The sequence below is a fragment of the Rhamphochromis longiceps genome, linkage group LG3 (genome assembly GCF_057381845.1).
Source record: "Rhamphochromis longiceps isolate RC_006_pf linkage group LG3, R_longiceps_female_GT1.1, whole genome shotgun sequence".
Classification (NCBI taxonomy): domain Eukaryota; kingdom Metazoa; phylum Chordata; class Actinopteri; order Cichliformes; family Cichlidae; genus Rhamphochromis; species Rhamphochromis longiceps.
Window position 1 is genome coordinate 62,874,088 of NC_140559.1, and position 26,966 is coordinate 62,901,053.

Genomic DNA, 26,966 nt, shown 5'->3' on the forward strand with positions numbered 1-26,966 from the left:
TTTCTGAAAGCACTCAAACTTCTTCACATTTGTCTTCAGACACATCCTGAACATTTAGGAACTAAAGAAAGTTTCAAACATCAAAGACCTGAAATATAGAAAAACAACAACAGCCGCAGTCAGTGAACTCACCTCAGAGTCTCCAATCGACAGTTTGGACTCTCCAGTCCAGCACACAGAAGCTTCACTGCTGAATCCTGGAGGTAACTATTTCCACTCATGTCCAGCTCTGTCAGATGGGAGGGGTTGGACTTCAGAGCTGAGGCCACAACTTCACAGTGAGACTCTGAGAGTAGACACTCAGTCAGTCTGTGATGATAGAAAATATAAAATGTGTTATTATAAAAGCAGAAAATCTGCATTATAAACACAGACTGAATGTATATGAAGACAAAACAGAGTGAGGTCATAATCTGATGAATCTGCTCTTCACATCTGTGCTTCAGCTCCTCTTACTGTGTTTGACATGACACAACGATTGAGTCTCTCTCAGACCTGCAGACTTTTAATGAGAATCTTTGTTTGGCTTTAATCTGCAGATGAAGGAGGAAGATGGTGTCACATTTAGGCTTCCATAATGTCCACAGTCTGTCACTGAGATCTGATCCAGAGTCAGAGTGAAGACACACATTTGGACTGCTTCCTGTTTTGACTCCAGAACATTTTGAATGAGTTCAGCTCAGTGAAGAGTTCCAGCTGGAAAGATGATCTCTGTTTGCTACCTGCTGTCAGGTACGACTGTTCACGTCCACACGCAGGAAAAACCTGCTGACTGTTACCAAACGGAGCAGAAATCTCATCACTGGACAATAATGATGAATGAACTCAGAGCTGCTGATATCAGATCTGATTTCAGGGGAACTAAACACAGAAATGATTGGCTCATTTGAGCTTTCTGAGCCATTATCTGCTGGTGTGTCGCTAGTTGGCAGAAAATGATTTGTATTCCTGTTCAGGGCTTCAGTGTTTATGAGTCCAGATCCAGGTGACAGCAAGTCAAAATGATGTTACCTGTCTGTGTCCAGCAGCAGCCTGTATTCACTTTGAATATTGTTATAACCTGACATGGATCAGTTTGTCTTTGATTGGTTTGTAAAGGTCACTGTTTCCATTGGACCTGAGTGACGTACAAAGACAGAGAGGGAGAGAAAGGAGAGAGAGGATGGAGACAGCAAAGAGAGAGCAAACACAAACAGGTGAGAGTGGACAGGTGACCAAGGTCAGCAACCAATCAGAGAGCTTCTGTTTGACCCACAGTCACTGATGATGACTGCACATAACCAAGCAGTGTGTTACTCTGATATCAAATATGGATCCTGCTCTTATAATAATGATCATCAGATGATATTATTGTGTTATTTTGTAGCTGAATACGATGTTTGTGTGATTATCAGTGAAAGAAGCAGTGAGGAGGATGGAGAGAGAGAGAGGACAGAGGGTGAAGTTAGAAACACTAAAAGGATTTTTCATGGATTTCATGGATGATTTGAGTGATTTCCAGCAGGACACTTAAACATGTCAGTGGACGTCCTAAAGAACATATTCACTGATATGAAACGTGTCATTGAACAGGATTAATATCAGTGGAAACATGGTGGAAACAGCTGTGACTGCATGGATGTGACACACTTCAAATCTGTTCTCCACTCTTGGATTTGGGATCCATGGAGCTGCTGCTGAGTCTGTACAATAAAGGAATGGTGTGGAAGGTTGCAGCGTACGGACACAAACACTTTGTGGTTACAATCTGATTTTATTTTCAAAATTAAACTACTAACCTACACTGATCAATGATGTTAATGATCACATCTGGACTCACCCAGCCTTTCTGCAGTTCCTCACAGCTGGAATCAGTCTCTGTCGTCCCCGCACTGATGTGTTGTACTTCAGCAGGTCCAACTCATCCAGAACCTCCTCTGACATCTGCAGCATGAAGGCCAGAGCTGAGCACTGGATCTCAGAGAGTAACTTCTCTGATCTGTTTTCTGACTTCAGGAACTCTTGGATCTCCTGATGTACTGAGAGGTCGTTCATCTCCATCAGACAGTGGAAGATGTTGATGCTTCTGTCAGGAGAGATTTCATCACTGTTCATCTCCTTCAGGTTGTTGATGACTCTCTGGATGGTTCCATGACTGATCTCTGTCTGACCCAGCAGACCTACTAAGAGTCTCTGGTTGGACTCCAGACAGAGGCCATGAAGGAAGCGAACAAACAGGTCCAGGTGGCCATTTTTACTCTGGAGGGATTTCTCCATGGCTCTGTTCAGGAAATCATCCAGAGAGGACTCGTTGTATTTTTGTCCCAAGAAGTTCTTCAGCACCTCTGTCTTCCTGTTGGTGTGACAGTGGAACATGTAGACAGCAGCCAGAAACTCCTGAATGCTCAGATGAACAAAGCAGTAGACTGGTTTCTGGAAGATCACACACTCTCTTTTGAAGATCTCTGTACAAACTCCTGAGTACACCGAGGCCTCTGTCACATCCAGACCACACTGCTCCAGGTCTTCTTGGTAGAACATGATGTTTCCTTTCTCCAGATGTTCAAACGCCAGCCTCCCCAGCTTCAGAAGAACTTCCCTGTCAGCCTCCATCAGCTCCTGTGGACTCGTCTCATGTCCCTCATGGTACTTGTTCTTCTTCCTCTTTGTCTGAACCAGCAGGAAGTGTGAGTACATGTCAGTCAGGGTCTTGGGCAGCTCTCCTCTCTGCTCTGTAGTCAACATGTGCTCCAGAACTGTAGCAGTGATCCAGCAGAAGACTGGGATACTACACATGATGTGGAGGCTCCTGGATGTCTTCATGTGGGAGATGATTCTGCTGGACAGCTCTTCATCACTGAATCTCCTCCTGAAGTACTCCTCCTTCTGGGCGTCAGTGAAGCCTCGTACTTCTGTTAGCCTGTCAACACATGTAGGAGGGATCTGATTGGCTGCTGCGGGTCGGGAAGTTATCCAGACGAGAGCCGAGGGAAGCAGATTCCCCTGGATGAGGTTTGTCAGCAGCTGGCTGACTGATGACTTCTGTGTGACATCAGACAGCAGCTTCCTGTTGGTGAAATCCAATGAAAGTCTGCTTTCATCCAGGCCGTCAAAGATGAACAAAAGCTGAGAGACAGCCAGCTTCTCTGCTGTGACCTTCTGTAATGTTGGATGGAAAACATGGAGCAGCTCCAGAAGACTGTACTGCTCATCTCTGATCAGGTTCAGCTCCCTGAATGAAAGCAGAACCACCACACTGACATGTTGGTTCTCCAAGCCCTCTGCCCAGTCCAGAGTGAACTTCTGCACTGAGAAGGTTTTTCCAACACCAGCCACGCCGTTGGTCAGAACCACTCTGATGGGTCTCTGTTGGTCAGGTAAGGCTTTAAAGATGTCCTGGCACCTGATTGGAGCGTCATGGAGGGCGTCCATCTTGGAAGCTGTCTCCAGCTGCCTCACCTCATGTTGGGTATGAACCTCTTCACTCTGTCCCTCTGTGATGTAGAGCTCAGTGTAGATCCTGTTCAGGAGGGTTCTACTTCCTGTTTCATCACTTCCTTCAGTCACACGTTCACATCTCCTCCTCAGACTGATCTTATGTTCATCTAAAACCTCCTGCAGACCAACATCTGCTGAAAGAAAGAAAAACAATGAGACTAAAGAGAAAGAAAACTCTTCAATGTCTGAACAACACAAGAAGTCCAGTTTTCAGAAATGAGTCCATCAGCAGACAGATGTTCAGTCTTACTTTGTACACAGCTGCTCTGACTGGCTGTCTGCAGTCCAGCTCTGCTTCTGGATCTTTCTCCACACTGTGCAGAAGCTCTGATGGTGACACAGAAAAGTCACAGTGGAGATACTTCTGTCCACCTTTGATTAGACTCATTATAAAAAGGAAAACAAAGTTTGAACACAGTCATGTTTCCAGTTCACTGACTTACATTTATTCCATGGACACTCACTCTAACCTGAAGCACAGCTACAACCCAACATTGTTGAGGCCTCATCTCCTCCTTTCCTGACTGTAGAGGTTAAATATGCAACAACCAACAAATAAAAGAATTTGGTTCATTTCAAAGAAATTCACACGGTGACCAAGTAAAGTAACCGTAGTAAAGGAGACAACATCCCGTTGATGGTGGGATTATTTGAAAGATTTGCTTCGGTCACGTCATCAAATGCAGTTGAACCACCCGTGGATCCATGTTTGACCATTCTACCACTCTGAGCTCTGCTTTTGAATCATTTTATTATTATCATCATTCATTTATTCATTCTTTGGAGGGGGGCTATTTCCTAATGCCGCCCTAATAAGCTGATGTTCAAGGGGAAATATAACAGAAACTCTTTCAGTGTTATTCATTAATAAATTAACAGATAAACTGTGAAGAAGAAAAAACTGAGATTTAAAGGAGAGAGTGAGGAACTTGATCATCATCCTCATAATACATGTTCATCAGTATCTGCTGTGACCATACTGCAGTAATAACTACAAGTCTACATTTCTGTGACTGTTGATCAATCACAGCAGGAATCTGAGCTCATCTCTGCACACAGAGCAGCTTCAGCTCTGGGATAAACTGCTCGCTTCACGTCCTTCTCAGCTCACAGACACTCATCCTGATATTTTCCTTTAACATTTGATGGTATAATTCATCTGAGTTTACACTTTATCTGCATAAATACAGAAAAACAGACCCAAACACCAGAAACCATCAGTTTCACCATGTAGAATATATTGTTGTTTCCTTTTAATTCAGAGAAAAACTCTGATTTGGATTTTCTCTGTTCTCTTTGCCACAGCCCATCCCAGCAGCAGCTGAAGCAGCTGACTGTCACAACACTGAATAACACTTTAGGAGGAATTTCAGAGGTCAGTAAAGCTCCAGTTTCAACATCAGTTAATTAATCATAGTTCATCATAAATGTTAACCTGGCTGGCACACATGTTAATGTTAGCCATTTAAATATTAGCAGTTAGCTGAGGCCACAAGAAGAAGAGGCCCTAGAAGAACAATGGATGATAAGATTAGATTTTCAAGACTAGGCAGAGACGTGTTTTCCTTTACTGTCTCTTACAGAGGAGGGAGCAGATACCAGACGAGGCCACGGAGGTACGGGGAGGATTCGCAGCAGACAGCAAGACTGCCACGTCCATGCGAGAGAGCGATGGCTACGATAATCTCTGTTTTTAAGATAAGATAAGAGATAAGATAAGATAGAACTTTATTAATCCCTCGGGTGGGTTCCTCTGGGAAATTCGACTTCCAAAAAGCACAGCAACGACCGAAGTTACAGTTACAGAATTGTTATATATATATATATATATATATATATATATATATACACATACACACACACACACACACACACACACACACACACACACACACATTTAAATACAGAGACAGATATAAATAAAATATACAAAGGGGATAAATAGAATAAATAGGAATAAAAAATAAAATAAAAATACAATGTCTCCCTATATAATGTTGTACAGCCCATGTGAGGGTTATCCTCTCTGTGAACCAGATGCTTGATTTCACACAGAGGTCCACCAACTGAATTTGATCAGTTATGGAACGATTTACCTCGACAGGCTCCTTCAAAACACACTTTTACTCCCTGACCTTTGACCCAGTGTGACATGTTGACTCACTACCTCAGACAGCTTAAAAATAGTCTTTTTGTTTTTTGGTGCTGCCTAAAAGAACCGTGAAATATCTGTCCTATATACAGTTATGTTCATATATTTTTGTGCTACATCAGGAAACTCAAAAACATAGTTTTTAATATTTTAATCCTTATTTTTAAAACTTTTTTTGTCATTTTTCTGAATAACACTTTAGGAGGAACGTCTTGATGCATTCTCAATCATCCAGGAAAGTAAATCTCCAAAAGTTGATTCTCTTCATCTGGACGTAGCGTAAATGTGTCCCAGCTGGACTTTTGTCAAAGCTGGAAAGGCTCCTAAAGAAAGTTCCAGTCGATCCAGGAGAGAAGGACAACCGCTGCCTAAGAGAAAACCTGTAGCTATCCCATATGTGTCAGGAGTGTCGGAGCAGCTGAGTCGCATTTTTTCTAAACACTGGGTCTCTGTGGCTTTTAAACCCCAAAACACGCTGCGCCAAAAACTGGTCCACCCCAAGGATCGGGTCCCCCGACACAAACAGAGTAACATAGTGTACGCTGTTAAGTGCAGGACGATTGGCAGGATTTATACATCGGGGAAACCAAACAACCTCTGGCTACAACACAGAAGAGCCACCTCGTCAGGCCAGGACTCTGCAGTCTATTTACACCTACAGGCCAGTGGACACTCTTTCAATGATGAGGATGTAACATCCCGGACAGGGAGGAACGCTGGTTTGAAGGCGGAGTCAAGGAGGCCATTTACGTGAAAAGGGAAAGACCATCTCTGAATTGAGGAGGGGGCCTAAGGGTACATCTGTCACCATCTTACATGCTGTGATTGCAGCCATTCCCCAACTCTCTGTGAATGGTACTCATGACCATTGATCAGTGGTTGTTGATCAATGGTCATGAGAATTGCATAATTAAGATTAAGGAACTGACCTCCCAGCCCATTGTTCCTTCAGTGGGCTGGTTTCAGTCATTATGCAAATGTCCTGTTTATAAGATTGAATCCTGCAGTCAGCTGAGACTGAAGGAGTCACCTGGATGAGAGACGAAATGTTTCTCCCACAAAACGCTACGTCCAGATGAACTGAATCAACTTTTGGAGAAAGAAGTTGAATCAGTATTTCAGCTTTAAGAGGGTATTTTAACACAAACATCAGTCCTTCTACTTAAGTATGTTTGACACTTTGTTTACACCTAAATTAACTTTACTGTTAACCAGTTTTCATGTTTCTGTAATCCACCAGTGTGCTCATGCTTTTTTAAGTGAAAACATATTTTTAATGATCAAATATAATTATGTTTGTTATTTGTGGATTTTAAATGTCCTTGACAGAGACAGATGATGATCATTATCCTGCACTGTGGTCTCAGGTTTGGTCGAGCTAGCACAAAGAATGGCTATGTTGAACTTCCTCCTGGGATCTACACTAAGAAGTGAGTCCAACATTAGCAGGGTCTCTTTCCTTTATCTGGATTCACTTTAGCATTCACAGTCACGTGAAGCTTGTTATTAACTCGATAAGTCAACCCAGGGTTTCAGCTGAGCGCTCACATGAAACACATGGTGTTGGCAGCATCTGATCAATCATATTCATGGAGACGTGTATCAGCAACAGAGCAGCTGAGTTTGCAGAAGGAAGTCAAACTAAACCACAGGAACAATATGAGGAGATTACACACATAATAAAATACTAGCAGTAACACAGCTGCTGCAGACAAATCAGTCGTGTGATCGTGTGTGAGAGGAGAAGGACTGTAAAGGAGTTTGGTGTTAAAAGCTCTGTATGAATGTGGGAGACTTTGAAGGGCTTTAAAAAGGCCAATATAAAATAAAAGGCAGCAAAATTGCTGAGTGTGAAAGTCACCAGACTTATCAGAGCTCTGTGATTAAGACCTGTAAGAACACCTGTTTGTACTTGTTGGCATTATATCAAACACACACGTATATTAAGCCTTTGTTTGAACTCTGGTTGAATTTGTTACTTTCAGACTGTGAAACATCACAGAGGCTGCAGCTGCAGATCTTTTATTCACCTGGAAATTTACTTTAAATGTTAGATGGAAAATGTATTGCTCAGTTTAACCAAAGTAAGAACAAGAATCCATAAACCTTCATAAAGACAAACATCTCCCAGAACATTGAGCTGCTGAAGTGTCACTGAAGGGAAAAACTATTTGTCCTCCTCCATCCAGCAACACCTGAAACACCTGAGTGGAAGCTCCTCCCTACACTGTGTTTGAAGCAAAGCACAAAGGAGACACCTGCTGGAGCAGCTGGAGTCCTACAGACACTCAGCCTCTTCACTACACAAACACCTCCTACAACATCCACTCTTTCCACTCTGACTGCTGTGTTTGTGGAAACACTCCAACACACACCGCTTCACATACCAACATAGAAATGTGTGAAAAAGAGCTGAGCTGATATTAAACATGAGGATTTATTCAGAAATACAGAGTCAGGAACAACATCTAGACACACATTACCTCTCAGCAGCAGAAGAACAGCCTTTAAAGTGAACACCAACATCCTTCGACCTGTTGCTCTTTAAGGAAACACAGCTGGGTTCAGGTCCAGGAGATTCTGGCCTCTTATTGATCCTAAAAGAAAAACAATAAATGTCACAGCTTCATGAGACAGGAAGAAAAACTGGAAATATTAAATTAAAGACATGATGAACAATGTGAAACTCATAAAAATAATGTACTTACTCTTTGTCACATAACAGTCTTTTGTTAAAGTTTGCACCAACATCCTTCGACCTGTTGCTCTTTAAGGAAACACAGCTGGGTTCAGGTCCAGGCTCTGGATTAGTTTCAGGGTTATGTCCAGCTGAGCCTGGTACGCCCCACAGCTCTGGGCTTTAAAACAACACACACAGAGGTATGAGTGTGAATAATGATGGAGCAGTGATGTGAGTGCTGAGCTGTGACATGGAGAAGAGTCATGGACAGTTAGAGATGGTCATCTCACCTCTGAGCTTTGGTCTGGCTCTCATGTTCCCCACACAGAGTGCTTTTAGAGGGAGGGACTCCCTCCTCTCTGTCCTCACACTGATCCATGCTGCTCAGTTCACATCAGCTCACACACACTTTCTACCTTCACCTGCAGAGGAAACACAAATCATTCATGTGCACATCAACTGAGAGCTGCAGAGGTCGTGTCTGATGTGTTGGACTAACATCCATCTGAGACGCAGCTTTCATCAGTTCACTACAAAAAGTGTCACAGAGCCCAGTTCAGCCTCCAAATCCTCCATTACTGTAGTCCTACAAAGCAGCAGGTCAAACATGGCTGCAGAGAGCAGCTTTATGTCAGTAACCATGTCCAGGACCGAGCTGACTGCTTACAGAGTTCATACTCTAACTGCTAGCTGCTCTGCTAGCTAAGCTAACTCAGTAACAGTGACTCTGACAGCAGTTACTGTGGAACAGCGGCCGAGCTCAGGACACATTCAGTGTGTTTAGTCTGAGTCCTGGACTCTGATTCAATGGATTCAATCCAGCTCAGAGTTTCATGTGTTCATCAGAATAAAATACATGTACTAATATAACAGAAGTAATGCTCTGAATGCAGGACTGTAATGGAGGATAAATAAGGTTTTTACAGCCTGAAAGAAACATTCAGTTCATATATTTGTAGACAGTGAAGCAGCTTTTAATACTGCAGCTGTTTCCTTCACCTGTGTGTGTGTGAGCCACACCTTCATGTGCTGCTTTAGAAATATGTGGTCTGACTGCTCAGACTGAGTCTAGGAGGAAAGTTCACACGCTGGAGAAAGTTTTGTTCCTAACTTTGTCAGAGTTCGGCTCCAAAGACAAAGAAGACGGAGCTCACAGTCTGTAGATGGTCCTCAGTGTGTGTGTGAAGCACACAGGAGTGTGTTTATGTCAGCAAATCAGTGTGTGAAGAGTCTGAGGGAGTGTGTGAATGAGACTCAACACTGAACAGTCCAAGAAAAGCGTCTGGACTTCTTTAAGTTTAACTTAAAGAAGTCCAGACGCTTTTCTTTTTGTCTCCATAATGTCTCCATAATGCTGCAATGTTATCTGCCCCAGAAACACTGTGCAGAAGCTCTGATGGTGACACAGAAAAGTCACAGTGGAGATACTTCTGTCCACCTTTGATTAGACTCATTATAAAAAGGAAAACAAAGTTTGAACACAGTCATGTTTCCAGTTCACTGACTTACATTTATTCCATGGACACTCACTCTAACCTGAAGCACAGCCACAACCCAACATTGTTGAGGCCTCATCTCCTCCTTTCCTGACTGTAGAGGTTAAATATGCAACAACCAACAAATAAAAGAATTTGGTTCATTTCAAAGAAATTCACACGGCGACTAAGTAAAGTAACCGTAGTAAAGGAGACAACATCCCGTTGATGGTGGGATTATTTGAAAGATTTGCTTTGGTCACGTCACCAAATGCAGTTGAACCACCCGTGGATCCATGTTTGACCATTCTACCACTCTGAGCTCTGCTTTTGAATCATTTTATTATTATCATCATTCATTTATTCATTCTTTGGAGGGGGGCTATTTCCTAATGCCGCCCTAATAAGCTGATGTTCAAGGGGAAATATAACAGAAACTCTTTCAGTGTTATTCATTAATAAATTAACAGATAAACTGTGAAGAAGAAAAAACTGAGATTTAAAGGAGAGAGTGAGAAACTTGATCATCCATCCTCATAATACATGTTTATCAGTATCTGCTGTGACCATACTGCAGTAATAACTACAAGTCTACATTTCTGTGACTGTTGATCAATCACAGCAGGAATCTGAGCTCATCTCTGCACACAGAGCAGCTTCAGCTCTGGGATAAACTGCTCGCTTCACGTCCTTCTCAGCTCACAGACACTCATCCTGATATTTTCCTTTAACATTTGATGGTATAATTCATCTGAGTTTACACTTTATCTGCATAAATACAGAAAAACAGACCCAAACACCAGAAACCATCAGTTTCACGATCAACGGGAAGTGGCTCAAACGTCACAGTTTCATAACGTCACCCTGAACTCCACTCACGGAGTTTCTGTCGCCATTGTAGTTTTTAAAGTCCCGTGATAAAGGCGGGTCTTTCTGTGAATCTAATAGCTCGAGATTGACACATCGTTATCCAATGAGCGTGCGGGAACTTCCGACATAAAGTTGTTTCCTTTGAAAAACCAAAGTCTGATTATTTTTGCCTCCACTGACGGAGCCTGTTGTTCCCGCCACAGAGACACAGTAATGTCAGAGCGGTGTTAACACTCACCCTGCCTCAGCACAGCTCTCACTCTCCTCCTGCTCTCTCACACTAAACGGAGGCTCAGCTAAACTCACTTCCTCTCTACTTACAGGAAACCAGCGCTCAGAGGAGCCGACCGGCCTCACATTTCACCCACAGACACGAACAGCGTGGAATTATTTTATGTCATAAGAAGAAACATATTCATGTTAACACTCACCTGCCTCAGCTCCACCTTCCTCCTCCTGCTTTCACTTTCACTGCTGCTCCCTAAACACAGAGGATGCTGGGACTTGTAGTTGTTTCCTTCCGGTGCGGTCTTCCTCTTTGTTTGTTTGTGTTTGTGTTCAAGTTATTTCGATCATGTAAACATCAACAGAACACGTGAAGCCACACAGAGTTTGTATGTCGAGGTGGGTAGGAGGGTTTGAGGGTTTGGGGAGGGGTCAGAGGGAAGAGGTCTCTCAGTCTTGACAATCCACATTGATGGCATTGCATCTTTCAGCGTGTTTGTGGGTCGATTTGGATGCTCCAGGTGTGAGAGCAGCCACTCAGCCTCTGCTGCAGATGTGTGTCACAAGTTCATCTAGTAGTGAGACGGTGGCGCAAGATGGCGAGTTGAGCAGTCGCACGAATTAGGAGCTCGTTGAACTTGTCCCAGAATTTACTTTGTGTTCGTTATTGTTTCCACTCGAAAGTAGTAAAATGACTGCCCCAAGTATAGTTAAACCTGCTAAATTCAAACTCGACCTCAAAAAACAAGAAACAACATCGCCATGTGATGGAAAGGAAGACAGCAGAGAAGGAACGGATCATGACTACGTAGAAAAAACCTTGAAAAAAGAGTGGACGAGCAGCTAGCTGACCTGAGTGTGCAATGCAAGCAAGCTAGTACGATGCTAGCCAGCCTAGCCAAAGCGGTTCAGTTCAACTCGGAGGAGGTGAAAGAATGTAAACAAAAGGTTAAAGAGTTGGAGAGACGAAACGAGCAGTTGACCAAAGATAACTACGATCTCAAGGAGAGAGTGTGAGAGCAAGAAAGGTACAAAATGAGGTGGTGCCTCCGGATTAAAGGATTAGAAGAGAAAAGAGATGAAGGTGTCAGATCGCTGGTTATTGGAATTCTTGGCAAGATCGCACCTGATATGATATCAAAGCTTGAAGAATCTGTGGATGTGGTGCATAGAGTTGGGAAGAAGATTGAGAACAAGGTCCGACATATCATCATTCTGTTTGCTCTGAGACACGTGAAAGAGGAGATTTGGCGTCGCACCAAAGATTCGGCTGTCTGTAAGAACGGCGGTTTCCACTTCGCTGAGGTACTGCCGCGGGAGGACTGGGAAGAGAGGAGGCGGCTGTGGCCGCAAATTGAACAAGCCAGACGGGCTGGGAAACGGGCCTTTTTCCGGGGTCCTCATGGATACATCGAAGGACGGAGGATCATCGACGTTGAATGAAAGACTTGATGTAAGACTGTATACAGTGGAATATTATTAATGGGACAAAAGAGTTCTACTTAAAGTTAAAGGTTATTAGTCACTGAGTTGGTGACAAGTGTTACAATTTAAACTCATGTTTATATATTTTTCTTTTCTTTTTTTAAAAAAAAGTTATTTTCTTAGCATACTCTTATTATGGTTCACTCAAAAATTTCTTTTGGTTCATTAAACGTTCGGGGTTTGAAGGAAATTGTTAAGAGAAAGGCACTTTTTTTATTTTGCAAGGGGCAAAAATGTCACTGTCTGTTTTTACAAGAGACTCACTCTGTGGATGCCGATGTTACCTTTTGGGCTAATCAGTGGGGAGACAAGATTCTTTTCAGTCGTGGATCTAACAGATCTGGAGGTGTGGCGATTTGTTTTAATAAGTTCCCAGGGGAGATTATAACATATAAAGCTGATAGTGAGGGTCATTGGTCAACTGCAGCTTGAAGAGCGAAGGTATATTTCTAATTGTTACAAATCTTTATGGACATAATAACGAAGGTCAAAATAAACGTCTATTGGAAAATCTAACAAATGTTATTTCAGAGTTTAAAGTTATGTACCCCACAGATTACATCCTAGTAGGAGGAGACTGGAACATGACCTCAGATGAATGGATGGACAGATGGCCTCCTCGCTTAGGAAGGAGGCAACAGAATAACATTATTGAGAACTTTTCTAGTGATAATAATTTTACAGACATTTGGAGAAGTTTGAATCCTGGAGTTAAGAATTATTCATGGTTTAAACCTAATGGAGAAAGCAGGTCAAGAATTGATTATTGGTTAGTGAGCGATGACATTTTGAGGTGTACTTCACCATCTAAAATCTCCAAAGCACCCCTATCTGATCACTGTTTCATTGATCTTGTCTTAGAACCAACAAGGATGAAACGTAGTAGCAGGGGATATTGGAAATTTAATGCCAGCCTTTTAAATAAGGACAAGTATTGTGATAAAATTAGACATAAAATTACAGATATAAAAAATGATGACTCAGTAGTGGGTAATATACAGAAATGGGAACTTATTAAATTCAAAATCAGAGAATTCACTATAAAATTCTGCAAAGAACTGAACAGGGAAAAACGGGAATATGAAAGTAATTTACTTCGTGAAATAACTCAGTGCTGTAGTAAAGAAAAACTAAACGTGCAAGAAAAGAATAAATTGATGGAGTTACAAACTAAATTAGACGATCTTTACCTAGAGAAAGCCCAGGGTGCCTTTATAAGATCGAGAGCCAAGTGGATTGAGGCAGGTGAAAAGAACTCATCATATTTTAGTAAGCTGGAAAAGTGCAGACAGCAGAGAAATCTAATCTCAAGCTTGTTGATAAATGGGACTGAATGTAAAGATTTCAGAAAGATTGGAAAAGAAGTCTTCACTTTTTATTCCAAATTGTACTCCTCAGAATATTCAGCAGCTGATTCTGATAGTTTCTTTGATAAGATTCATAATCTCATCCCATGTATTGACAAGCCGTTCAAAGATCTGTGTGATTCAGAGCTTAAAATTGAGGAACTGGATTTGGTGGTCATGAAAATGGCATTAAACAAGTCCCCAGGGACAGATGGACTCACTACTAATTTTTATCAATTCTTCTGGAAGGACCTAAGAACTTTATTGTTTGATGCATTAAAGGAATCGATAGAGAAAAAAGAAGTGATGCCGAGCATGAAACAAGGGCTGATAACCCTGATCCCTAAATCGGGTAAGGATAAAAGAATTTTAGACAATTTAAGACCCATCACCTTACTAAACACTGACTATAAGATCCTGTCTGCAGCTGTAGCTGAGAGGCTAAAGAAAGGCATCTCAAACATTATCAGTGAAACACAATCAGGTTTTTTGAAAGGAAGACTAATTCATAACAATATTAGGCTGGTTTTGGATCTCCTTGAATACAGTGAATTAATCCAAGAGAGAGGGTACATCCTGTTCTTGGATTTTTACAAAGCATTTGACTCAGTTGAACATACGTTCATATTAAAAACTCTGCAGTCTTTTGGTTTTGGAGAGGAATTTATCAATGTTATAGAGATGCTATATAATGACATTAACAGCTCTGTTTTGCTAGAACATGGTACATGTTCAAGGTTTGAGGTTAATAGAGGGATAAGGCAGGGATGTAGCAGCTCACCACTTCTGTTCATCATGGTTGCTGAGCTGTTGTCTATTTTCATCATCATCATCATCAACTTTATTTATAAAGCACTTTAAAACAACCACAGCTGACACAAAGTGCTGTACATTGGAACTGTAAAATAAAATTACATGAGATATAAATAAAAAACAAATAAAAGAAGAGTGAAATCATTAATTAAATAACTACTGCATTAAAAAAGAAACTAAGTCTCACTGAGGTTAAAAGCCAAGGAATAAAAGTGGGTTTTAAGACGTGATTTAAAAGTGGACAGTGAAGGGGCCTCTCTAACATGCATGGGCAAATTATTCCATAATTTTGGAGCCACAATAGAGAAGGCCCTGTCCCCTCTGAGCTTCCTCCTGGATCTCGGTACCTCCAGGAGCAGCTGGTCAGCTGACCTGAGAGACCGACAGGGTATGTGGGGATGAAGAAGCTCAGAGAGGTAAGGCGGGGCAAGACTGTGTAGACATTTAAAAACAAACATAAGAATTTTAAAATTAACTCTAAAAGACACAGGCAGCCAGTGCAGAGAGGCCAGCACGGGGGTTATATGCTCTCTTTTTCGAGTTCCTGTTAGGAGTCGTGCAGCCGCATTTTGAACCAGCTGCAGACGTGAGAGCAATGACTGACTGACCCCCACATAAAGTGAGTTACAGTAGTCCAGGCGGGAAGAAATAAAAGCATGGATCACTGTTTCAAGGTGCTGCCTCGAAAGAAAAGATTTTAGTCTTGCCAGTCGCCTTAAATGATAAAAACTGGACTTCACCACTGCTCTGATTTGGTTGTCCAATTTAAAATCACTGTCCAACTTAAAACCAAGGTCAGTAACAACAGATTTAAAATAGACTTCCAGGGATCCTAAAACAACAGAGGAGGACTCACAGGGACCACTGGGTCCAAACACCAACACTTCTGTTTTCTTTTTATTAAAATTTAAAAAGTTTCGAGCCAACCAAGCTTTAATGTCATCTAGACATGTCAAGAGAGGTTTTATGGAGATGGCATCCTTGCGTTTTAGTGTCAAATAAATTTGGCAGTCATCGGCATAACAGTGAAATGAGATCCCATGCCTTCTAAGGATAGAACCCAGAGGCAGTAGATACAGAGAAAAGAGCAGTGGCCCTAAAATTGAGCCCTGTGGGACACCACATGACAGAGGAGCAGAAGACGATTCGTAACCGAGAAGGCTGACAGAGAAAGTTCTATCTGACAAATAAGACCTAAACCAATTGAGTGCAGTGCCACCAATACCCACTACATCATGTAATCGAGAAATTAAAATATTGTGGTCTACTGTGTCAAAGGCAGCAGTTAGGTCAAGCAAGACAAGAACAACATGGTTACCAGAATCACATGCCAGAAGGATGTCATTAAAAACCCTTAGTAATGCAGATTCTGTGCTGTGAAGGGTTTTAAAACCTGACTGAAAAACCTCAAAGATTCCATTTTCATCTAGAAAATCTTTCAGTTGACTAAAAACAATTTTCTCTAAAACCTTGGAGACTAAAGGCAGCTTGGAAATAGGCCTATAGTTCGCTAAAACTGTGTGATCAAGGCCAGGTTTCTTAAGCAGTGGCTGTACTACTGCATGTTTGAAATTTGCAGGAACCACACCAGAAGACAGACTGCTGTTAATAATGTCAAGGACATACTGTTGTATACTAGGAAAAATTTCTTTAAAGAATTGTGGAGGGACAGGATCCCGTGGGGAACCTGTGGGCTTAATATGGCGAACCACATCCTCTAAAGAGGAGAGCGTCACAAGCTCAAACTGAGTGAAAACAGCAGCGCAAGGGACAGAGACAGAGGGGTCAGAGTCAGGAGCTGTGATAAGAGCCCTGATGGTGACAACCTTTTCAATAAAAAAGTTCAGAAAATCATTGCAAATCTCAGGAGAAACTTCCAAACAGACATTCAAAGGAGTATTAAGAACAGTGTCAATGGTCCTAAATAACACACGTGGGTTATGACAGTTGGAAGAAATAATATTTGCAAAATATTCCCTTTTTGCCTCTTTAACAGTGTTCTGGTAGCGATGCCAGCAGTCTTTGAGAATTTGAAATGATACATGCAGTTTATCCTTTTTCCACCTCCGTTCTGCTCGACGACATTCCCTCTTAACAGCACGACTGCTCTCATTAAACCAAGGCTCAGGTTTAGCCTTAAGCTGCCTGGTTTTTAAAGGAGCCACAGAGTCCATGATTTTTTGACAGCAAGAATTAAACCAGGAATGTAGGTCTTCTGTGTCAGAGGAATTATTTTGATTAAAAACAGTCACATTAAGGGGTTAACTGTGATGGGTGAACAGATAATAATCAGTCAGCTGGCAGATGATACCACCCTGTTTCTAAAAAATGAGGACCAGATTCCTTTAGCCTTGCAGGAGATCAACCATTTCTCCAAAGCTTCTGGCCTACAGCTGAATATTAATAAATGCAAAATTCTAGCTCTGCATGAGTGTCCCCTGCAAGCAATAAATAATATGCAGATCAAAAAAGAGGTGAAGTATCTGGGCATTGTAATTTGCAAGGATAAGACATCAACAGAAAATAAGAATATCTGTACCAATATAGAAAAGTGTAAGTCAATTTTAAACATGTGGCTGCAAAGGGACATAACTCTGTTTGGGAGAATCTTGCTAACCAACATGGACAGTCTGTCCAGACTCATCTATCCAGCCTTTTCTCTGCCCATACCTCCAAAACTAATTAAATCTATAAATACTCTTAATTTTAGGTTCATATGGAGGAACAAATGTCATTATATAAAGAAAAATGATGTGATTAAGAATTATGAAGAGGGTGGGGCTAATGCCACTGACTTTGATGTTATGAATGGTGTACTAAAATTGAAATGGTTAAGATCTTTCATTAGGAACAAAAATTCCTTTTGGAACATTATTCCCAATGTGATTTTTGGCAAAATGGGTGGAATAGACTTTTTGTTACGTTGTGACTTTGATTGCAGTTCGTTACCTGTTAAACTCTCAGCTTTCCATCAGCAGGTCCGTCTCTACTGGAAATTAATCTATAAACATAGCTTTACTCCTCACAACACCCCTATATGGAACAACAGGTATATCCGTTTGTGTAGGAAATCTGTGTACGTGGATGAATGGAGATCTAAAGGGATTTGGGCTGTAGCTCATTTTATGGATGATAATGGGGTCTTACTAAAACATGAGACGTTTTGTGAGAAATTTGATGTAAGATGTACTGCTAAGAGATATAAATCCCCAGTGAAAGCCATCCCAGTCCCTTTGAGATCAATGATAAAAGAAGATATTGTGCACTCTAAAATTTCTCCTGGACTGAGGCAGCTCTGCATAGCTGGAGTTGAATTTGGTGACAGCAGGTTTACAAACAAAGTGATCAGGAATATTTTGATAAATGAAATTTGCCCTAATCCGGTTAAAAGAAATTATATCCTTAAAGAATTTGAGACCATGGAGGTTAAGGCGATAAGACAAAAGTCTACAGGGAGAGCAGAATTATTAGGCAAATGAGTATTTTGTCCACATCATCCTCTTCATGCATGTTGTCTTACTCCAAGCTGTATAGGCTCGAAAGCCTACTACCAATTAAGCATATTAGGTGATGTGCATCTCTGTAATGAGAAGGGGTGTGGTCTAATGACATCAACACCCTATATCAGGTGTGCATAATTATTAGGCAACGTCCTTTCCTTTGGCAAAATGGGTCAAAAGAAGGACTTGACAGGCTCACAAAAGTCAAAAATAGTGAGATATCTTGCAGAGGGATGCAGCAGTCTCAAAATTGCAAAGCTTCTGAAGCGTGATCATCGAACAATCAAGCGTTTCATTCAAAATAGTCAACAGGGTCGCAAGAAGCGTGTGGAAAAACCAAGGCGCAAAATAACTGCCCATGAACTGAGAAAAGTCAAGCGTGCAGCTGCCAGGATGCCAGCATAGGAAAATTGGGTTGAACAGTGAGACTGCATTTGTGGGGTTTAGAAACATCCAGAGCATCGCAACAGAAAGGTAAATAAAAAAAGTAAGAGAGAGAGAGAGATAAAGAAATAAATGAACTAATAATACATAAATGAATAGAAAAATAGAAAACACACATGTAGAAATTGTCACATGTGAAATTGTTTTTGGAGAGAATCAGAAGTGAGACAGTTTGAATCCACAGTTCAGCGCAAAGATGCAGGAATTAAATCTGATTATAAAAACACATCGAGGCAACGAAGACCAGCTTACACTCAATATTAATATGAACACACAACATACACGCAATGAAGACATGCTTACACTCATGAATGTGAATACATGACATAAATGCTGAATGGTGTAGATTTAACACACTTAAAGGCTGAAGCTGAGGAATAACTCAGGAAGTTGCAGGACAATAGAGCGACTTTTGTGACAAGGAAAAAGTGACTGGGAGGACCAACCAGGGATTAGAAGCTTAAAGCAGGTTTAAAATAGTGAATTAGAAGTGGTTTCCAGCTGATTGAGCAAAAGAAGTGACGACTGTAGAAATAAAAATAAAAGAATAATAATTGCATTATGCAGCAATGTTTTGAATATGCATTTCTGTTGTCAGGGCAACTTCTCGAGATGTGACTCAATATGCAAATTAGTTGAATGAGTGGGGACAGAAAAAAAAGAAAAACTCAAGTTTCCTGTCTGAGACATGAGTGAAGTTTGCATTGAGAGAAATATATCTGTGACTGTGTGAGAAGAACTGTTTGGTAAAATATATGATAGCAGCCGCAGGACAATTAAATAAAGTCTGTGACTAAGTGCAGTCGTGCAGATCTGGAGAAGAAGTTTATAATTTAGTGATGACACATTGTTATAAAGTGTTTAGAAAGGGCTTAATGGGAATATTACTGTTGGGCAAACTGTGCGGCTTTAACAAGATTTTCTGTGTATTTAGCAGGTGAAACTCTGTCAGCTGACTTCAGACTGTCAGGAAGCTGAAGAACCTGAGGCCAACCACTGAAACATGATGTGGGCAAAATGAACAGAGGGAGGGATTTTAAAGGTGAACATTTAGGACTTACTGCAAATGTTACTATGTCAAAGTTACTGTGACTCAAACAGAGGAAATTCTGATTTTTTTATTTCCACACCCAGCATGTTTTGGGTGTTATATGCTATTAAATACTTTTAAATAAATTAAAAAGTATTTAATAGCATATAACACCCAAAATATGCTTCGGTTCACATTTAACTCCAGAAAATCATCAATCAAAACATGGATATTACCTGACCACAGATTCGTGGTGACGTCACTGCTCTTTTAACTGTTCGGTGTCTTTGTTTGTTTGCTGGTTGTAGAAATGGTTTATATGAGCTTTGAGCTGAGAGTCAGAGGTTTCTGTGGACACTGCTCATGTCGGCACTTATATTTCTGACCTTTTCTTATAACCGATTAAACATGATCTCCTCCCTTTTGCCCCCATTTTTGGTGGTGTAGGTACAAATGATCAGGCATGACATTCTCATAATAAATAAGATACTGCAAATAATTATTTCTGCATTTGTGCGATTGAAGTGAATTGAAAATGTGTATGAAATGACACTGTTTTAAAGATTTGGCCTAAATAATTTTGGAGTGAATGAGTCTAAACATGATGACCTAACTAGTGATACCCTGTCTCACACACACACACACACACACACACACACACACACACACACACACACACACACACACACACACACACACACACACACACACACACACACAGCATGTTATGCCAGTTTCAGCTGAAACTATGTTTCAAACCATATTCCGGGTTTTTAGTTCACCATTTATGAGGCTTCAAGAAGAAAATAAAAGACAGATCTGAATGTTTGAAAATGTTTTGGAAAGATTCTGTAAAGATGAGATGAAAAATACTCAAAGGATAAATTTAATTGGTTTATTATTTAGATAAGTTGAAAAAAGTTAAACAAGCAAGTAAATGAAGAAACAAGGTAAAATGAAGTAATAATGAAAAAAGTTAAACAAGTAAATGAAGAAACAAGGCAGAGGAGAGAAAAGCCCAACAATCCCCTCTGAGCAAGCAGTTGGCGACAGTGGGGAGGAAAAACTGCCTTTAAACGGGCAGGAACCTCCGGCAGAACCAGGCTCAGGAGGGGACAACGGCCGGGACTGGTTGGGGGGGTTAACAGAGGTGGAGCAAGACGAGGCTACATCAGGTGAGGAAGCAGTAGCGTCTCTCCTCCGGAACAAGTGGAACCATTTTTTCTTTTTTTTCATGCACTTTTCCACGAGCGCTTTTTTCTCCAGGATGAGATTTCTCAGCTCATCGATGGTTTCTGCGTTTTGTTCTTCAAGTTTCTCACATCTTTGTTCCACCTCTTCCAATGTTGCTTGTTGTTCTTCAAGCTTGTCTTTGAGTTGTTTGGATGTTGCCTCCTGTATCAGCTTGTCCTTGTGCATGTCTGCATTTCTCTGTTGGACCTCTTTGTGCTTGTCTTCTAACTGCTCGTTTCTTTTCTGGATTTCTTGGAGCGTGAGCTGCAGGTCTTCATGTATTTTGTCTTCTTGTTGTTTTTGCGCCTGCATTTGAGTGTTTTCACGCTTCAAGTTATTGAATTCCACCAAAATCCCCTTAACGAGCTCGGAGTTGTTTCTCGCTATCTGATCGATCCTTCTCTGCATCTGTGAGCAGCGTTTCTCCAGTTTGTCCTTTTCTTCTTCCACTTTAGTTGCTTTGTCCTCCAGCTGATTACAAAACTCTTGCAGTTTTAGATTTTTAGACTCAAAGTCCTGGACGATACGTTTTCCTTCTTTCAGTCTTTCCTGCTGTTGCTCTTTCTGTTGAAGAAGGTCTTTATTTTGGCGCAGTGTTTCATCCAGGCTTTCTTTCAGCATGCGGTATTTTTCCTGCATGCTCTTCAGTTCGTGCTGCACGTCTCGTTGCTTTTTGTCCTGCTCTTCCTTCTGTTGGAGGAATTCTTTCTTTTCTTCCACAGCTTCATGGAGCTGTCTTTGGAGGAGCCGATTTTTTCGGTCCATGTATTGGAGATCCCGTTGTATCTTATCAGTCATCGTTTTCTTGTCTTGGAGCTGGTTGGTCATTTCTTTTAGTTCTGCACTCTTTTGCCTGTTTTCTTTAATGAGGTGCACAATCTGCTCTCGGGTCTGAGCAAACTTGATTCCCCAGCCCTCATTAATAATGTTTATGTCCGGCTGGCGCTGTTGTCTTTCTTCCAGCTCTTTATTTTGGGCTTCCATTCGTCTACATTTGTCCTCCAGTTGAAGTTTCTCTTCTTCAATTTGTTGCATTTTTTTCTGGAGAAGGTAGATTTCCTTCCTACTCTCCTCTAACGCCCTTTGGAAGGATGAGGAGCCATTTGGGGAAATTGGCCGGCCACGCCAGGAAGGAGAGGCGGCGTAATCTTTTTGAATTGGTTGTTTTTTCCTTGGAAACATGTTGGAGTTTCTATACGATGACTTTGAAGAGCTTGTGGTGAACGTTTTGTAGGCTGCAAACACAGATGCTGCTGAAACGAACTAAAACTTGCTGTTTCTCACCCCTACTTAAGGAAAAACATCAAAGGACTTAAGATTCTTAAGATCTATGACATCATCACTCCCTAAGCCAATGAGATTGTCACAAGACATTTTGGAATGGGGTATTTTTTTTTAAACTGTTTTCAAACTTAACTTAAAATTTCAGTGTTTCCTGGTTGTGGACTATTGGTTAGTCCAGCCGATTAAGAAATTAATTGTCACAAACATCCCTAATATTATATAACAGACGACAGAAAACACGAGTTTTTTTTCTACTCAATAGAGGTATAATAAAAGTTTTTTTAATTATCCTACTTTTTATAAAAGAGAACATTTATTAAAGATTATGTATTTAATTAAAAAACTCTGTTCATCTAAAGCAGGGGTCAGCAACCTTTAAGACCCAAAGAGCCAAAGAGCCATAATTGGCCTATCTGGGGTTGAAAGGCTCGATAAATGCACGGCGTTTCGCCGGGTACACCGGCTTCCGCGAGTGTGACGCTTATTTTGAGCGATGAAAAAATAAGAAAATATAATTTTATTTGTATATTGCAAAATCACAATAATCTTCCAATTTAGAACTACAAGTTAAAAAAAGAACTAACATAAATAAAATACACTTCAGCTAATTTATTTTCACAAACCACGCGGAGCCGCACTATAAGGACTAAAGAGCCGCAGGTTGCCGACCCCTGATCTAAAGGGTTTAACAAAAAGGGGGAGCTTCCTGCTGGAAATTGAAATGTCCCCATGTCCCCACTGGGCGATCGTGGCTCAAGAGTTAGGAGTTCGCCTTGTAATCGAGCCCCGGCTTGGACAGTCTCGGTCGTTGTGTCCTTGGGCAAGACACTTCACCCGGCAAGACACTTCACCCGTTGCCTACTGGTGGTGGTCAGAGGGCCTGGTGGCGCCCCAGGGTGGCTGTAGCTACATCACCAGTGCGTGAATGTGTGCGTGAATGGGTGGATGACTGAACGTGGGTGCTTAACTAGTTAAAAAAACAAAACAAACATCTGTCTCTTATTTTTTATGTCACACAGGAAAGAAGCTTCAATGTCTGATGAGAAGACATTAATTTGTTGGTGTTTGTGGTGTTTGGTGCAGTTTTCTTGTTCTCTGGCTTGTTGTTTATTTACAGTGGAGATGAAGATCTCTAACAAGTTGATTTGTTCACATTTGCACATCTTAATTTTTAAGAGGAATGTGTTTTTTGAGTTTGTACACTATATGCATGTAAGGCAACCGTTTCCTTTTTCTGTATTTTTGTGTGCTGCTCTTTTAACAAAAGGGGAACAAAAGACATTTAAATCGACCTCAGATGATTTGTTTAAATTTTTACAAGGTCTTACTGAGGTGATGCAAAGTGAAACATGCTTCTTTTTTGGTAATGTGCTGGAAAAGCTTGAAAATTGACCTTGAATGTGCTTAAAAAGTGCTTGAATTTGACCCTAAAAATGTGTATGAACCCTGCATATATTGCAGTATTTACATTTTATAGTAGGAATTTCATGGCAACAGCTAATCTTTATTTTGTTTACTGGGAAATGAAATGCTGCCAATTCACAAAGCTGTGCTTCAGCTGCACTTCCTGTTGTAGACTTGTGATGCACACAGGCTCTGTCCCAGCACTCAGCATGTTCTTCCTTATTTGCTCCACCAGGGGGAGCTCCTAAACTATGACATCTTGATAGGAGTGAACCAGGGAGAGGGGCTGAAGTTTGTGGACGACAGTGAGGACAACGACGGCATCTCAGCTGCGGCGTTCGACTACACCATCTCCAGCTTTGTTGACAACCTCTACGGCTACCCAGAGGGTGAGGACGCCACCTCTGTACACTGCCACTTTTTCAGTTATTCCATTTTACAGCCTCCTCTCACTTAACTGCATTTTGCAGCATCATCAGGTTTTGTCTTATTAGGAGCCGCGTTTGTTGATTTGTTCGTTTTTTTCTGTTTGCTGTATTCATTAAAATAAACGGATAATCGTCAAAATGACAAATGTGGACAATTATCAAAGCTTACATTACAATTCTGACAGCTTGAGTTCACATGAATTTTCAAAAGAATATAAAAAGCTGTGAAAGTGCTTTAAGCGTTTAAAACATGCGAGTAAAGAATGGAATCAGTAACATGTGAGCCCAGTGAAGTGCATCAAACAAGACAAGCGTGCTAAAGAGAGCCACTCATCCACATCACGGCGTGTCTGCGCCTTAACCTTTGAGGCTCTGTGGGCAGTAATGCTATCATCCCCCAGGCAGTGGGCTCCCAATCTCAGTGTCGGTGTTTCTGACAGATCGGCCTGCGAACCCCTCACAGCCGGACCACAGTCACAGTACAGACATGTTTGGATAATGCAGTCATGCTTCCTCTCTGCTGCCTGTCACTCCTTCTGTTATCAGAAAGACTTTTTTTTCCTCTCTAGATTTCTCACTCGCTTCCTGTTTACGGACCACCAGTGGGTGGCACCAGCTGTGGCCACTGCCAAACTCCATGCTGAGTTTCAGTCCCCAGTTTACTTTTACACGTTCTACCACCACTGCCAGACCGAGACGCGGCCCGAGTGGGCCGACGCCGCACACGGAGACGAGATACCTTACGTGTTCGGCGTACCGATGATCGGTGCCATGGACCTGCTCCCGTGCAACTTCTCCAAGAACGATGTGATGCTGAGCGCTGTGGTCATGACTTACTGGACTAACTTCGCAAAGACTGGGTAGGCCTCATGTCACAGTAGTGTAAACTGTACACGTTACTGTATGTTCTCTGATAGCCTTCTAGTCATGTTGAATACTTGAATCTAGGTTGCTAGTTTAATTCCCGTGTGGCTTTGAAGAATTGAACATACTGGTTCACCAAAAGCATCCAGATCCCAGAGCAGCCGGTTGGTCTTAGATAGTTTAAAGGTTGCACAGAGAATGGGCCTCCTGTCTGTATTCAGTGTATTGATGCCACATGTTACTTATAATGGAGACTGAATATAACTTTGAACTGAAACGTTTAACCTTTATGCTCCACCAGGGACCCCAACCTGCCCGTCCCTCAGGACACCGAGTTCATTCATACCAAGCCCAACCGCTTCGAGGAGGTCATCTGGACCAAGTTCAACTGGAAGGACAAGCAGTACCTTCACATCGGTTTGAAACCTCGTGTCAGAGACAACTACAGAGCTAACAAAGTGGCCTTTTGGCTGGAATTAGTCCCTCATCTTCACAGCCTGCACGACGTGCTCTTTCCCACCACTACGCGCTCCCCCGCAGGCCGTGACCCCGGCACCATGAGGCCCAGAAACAACGTTCCTCGAACCACTCGTCATCCTTACCCTACCTTCCCATCAGATCCTGAGCCCGAGGGCTCAGAGCGCCCGCCCCAGGACCTCTTTCCCAGAGACACCCGCGACTACTCCACCGAACTGAGCGTGACAGTTGCAGTTGGAGCGTCGCTCTTCTTCCTCAACATCCTGGCCTTCGCCGCCCTTTACTACAAGCGTGACAAGTGGCACGAGATGCGCCGGCACCGGCTGTCCCCTCAGCGGGGCGGCCCCGCCAACGACCTGGCTCATAGCCAGGAGGAGGAGATCATGTCCCTGCAGATGAAGGACTGGGAGCACGACGCTCACCACGACATGGAGCCCCTGCGACCCCACGACATCCTGCGGCCCGCCTGCCCTCCCGACTACACCCTGGCGCTGCGCCGCGCCCCCGACAACGTGCCGCTGATGACGCCAAACACCATCACCGTGATCCCCAGCACCATCACCAGCATGCAGCCTCTTCACGCCTTCAACACATTCCCCTCCACCGGCCACAACAACACCCTGCCCCACCCCCACTCCACCACCAGGGTATAGTAGGGACAGGCCCGACACAGCGCCACCTAGGGACCAGGAACACTGGCTCTGCTTCCGCTCTGGAAGGGAGGCCTCTAGACGTGGGCCTTCGTTCTGTCCTCTTATTCTCTTCTTTCTCCAAAAGCAACTACACCTGCTGCGTCATGTGCTGTGAAACTTGGCAGCTCCCTCCACTGGTGGCATGTGGAGGTGCAACTGAAGTGTCCAGCAGCAGATGAGCAGTTTGGGGTGGGTGACTCAGATCTTTCAAAGATACTGTTTTCAAAGACGGTCTGCTGTTTCCAGGCTCAAGACCTCCAACATTTGTCAAAGGGACGAATGCTCTCTCGCTCCTCGCTGTTTTCTCTTTTTTACGTTGGCGTCATCTCTTTTTCCATCTCCTGTGTGTTATGTGCACATTATGCTTCTCTTTTCTACATCCGTGTTTTATTACTGCTCTCTTCCTCTCATTTGACACGCCTCCCTCCTGCTCTTCTCTAAAAATTCCCGATCTGCTGAGCAGTCTGGAGGCGGGAGGCGTACACTAAACATATAACTATGAAAACACTGATATCTTTCATTCGACCAGCATTTTTAGGTGCCAAGTAAGTACTGCTGTGTTTCATTTCTCATCGAGGGAGAAGAAAAACCAAAGAAAAATAGAGTTTCGCTATTTACCGTCAACTAACAGAGTTCTGTCATGTTCTCATGACAAAGTGCCAAACTGGCCTCAGTCGTGATTTTCTTTCTTCCATCTTCTCTCTTTTTGTTGTTTTGTTTGAAGCATTTGTTTAATTGTTGTTTTTTATTGTGTGGAAAGAATTTTTCTGAAAATATAGATATAGAGAAATGATATTATATATAGTTCTATATAAAATGTGTACAAAGGAGAAAGTATATAAAAGGGTTTTCTCAGTGGGGGATCTATGCATGAATCATTTTTAAAGACGCGGGGAAAAGGACACTGTACCTGTCGATGCACGTTTCCCAAAATCTAAACGAGTCATATCGCTCCATGTTTGCTACTTTTGGTTTTTGGTTTTCTCCCGCAGAGTAAGAGCATCGCAGGAGCATCGCAGGAGCATCGCAGGAGCTCCTGAAGTCAAACGACGCCTCCCAGCACTCATTTATTAAAACGGAGTCGATG

The 26,966-nt window shown here is 42.1% G+C and overlaps 3 protein-coding genes and 1 long non-coding RNA gene across 4 annotated transcripts in view; 3 read left to right on the forward strand and 1 right to left on the reverse strand.

Moving 5' to 3' along the window:
* LOC146675664 (uncharacterized) overlaps window positions 1-26,966 on the forward strand; it is a 300,511-nt gene that overhangs the window by 89,100 nt on the left and 184,445 nt on the right. The gene's annotated exons all lie outside the window — the stretch shown is intronic.
* LOC146675667 (uncharacterized) lies at window positions 139-4,852 on the forward strand. Its single transcript, XR_014910316.1, has 3 exons — window positions 139-732; window positions 1,099-1,196; window positions 4,783-4,852. It is a non-coding gene; the product is annotated as an uncharacterized LOC146675667 (long non-coding RNA).
* Window positions 1,801-3,821, reverse strand: LOC146675668 (protein NLRC3-like; the record flags this gene model as incomplete). The annotated part of the gene is made up of 2 exons (XM_085400809.1): window positions 1,801-3,611; window positions 3,728-3,821. Coding segments are annotated over 2 exons (1,890 nt in total), but the record flags the coding sequence as incomplete, so codon positions are not given.
* Window positions 21,911-26,329, forward strand: LOC146675669 (neuroligin-2-like). The gene is made up of 4 exons (XM_085400810.1): window positions 21,911-21,949; window positions 23,591-23,824; window positions 24,393-24,706; window positions 25,012-26,329. The coding sequence occupies exons 1-4, from the start codon at window positions 21,911-21,913 to the stop codon at window positions 25,838-25,840; spliced, it is 1,416 nt and encodes a 471-aa protein (XP_085256936.1). The 3' UTR covers window positions 25,841-26,329.

Excerpts from the sequence above, each read along its gene's own strand:
- LOC146675669 (XM_085400810.1), top strand. The coding sequence starts at position 21,911 with ATGTTGGAGTTTCTATACGATGACTTTGAAGAGCTTGTG. Across the intron at positions 21,950-23,590 it reads ATGACTTTGAAGAGCTTGTG|ACTTGTGATGCACACAGGCT; the intron begins GTGAACGTTTTG and ends TTCCTGTTGTAG. Across the intron at positions 23,825-24,392 it reads AGGGTGAGGACGCCACCTCT|AAAGACTTTTTTTTCCTCTC; the intron begins GTACACTGCCAC and ends TTCTGTTATCAG.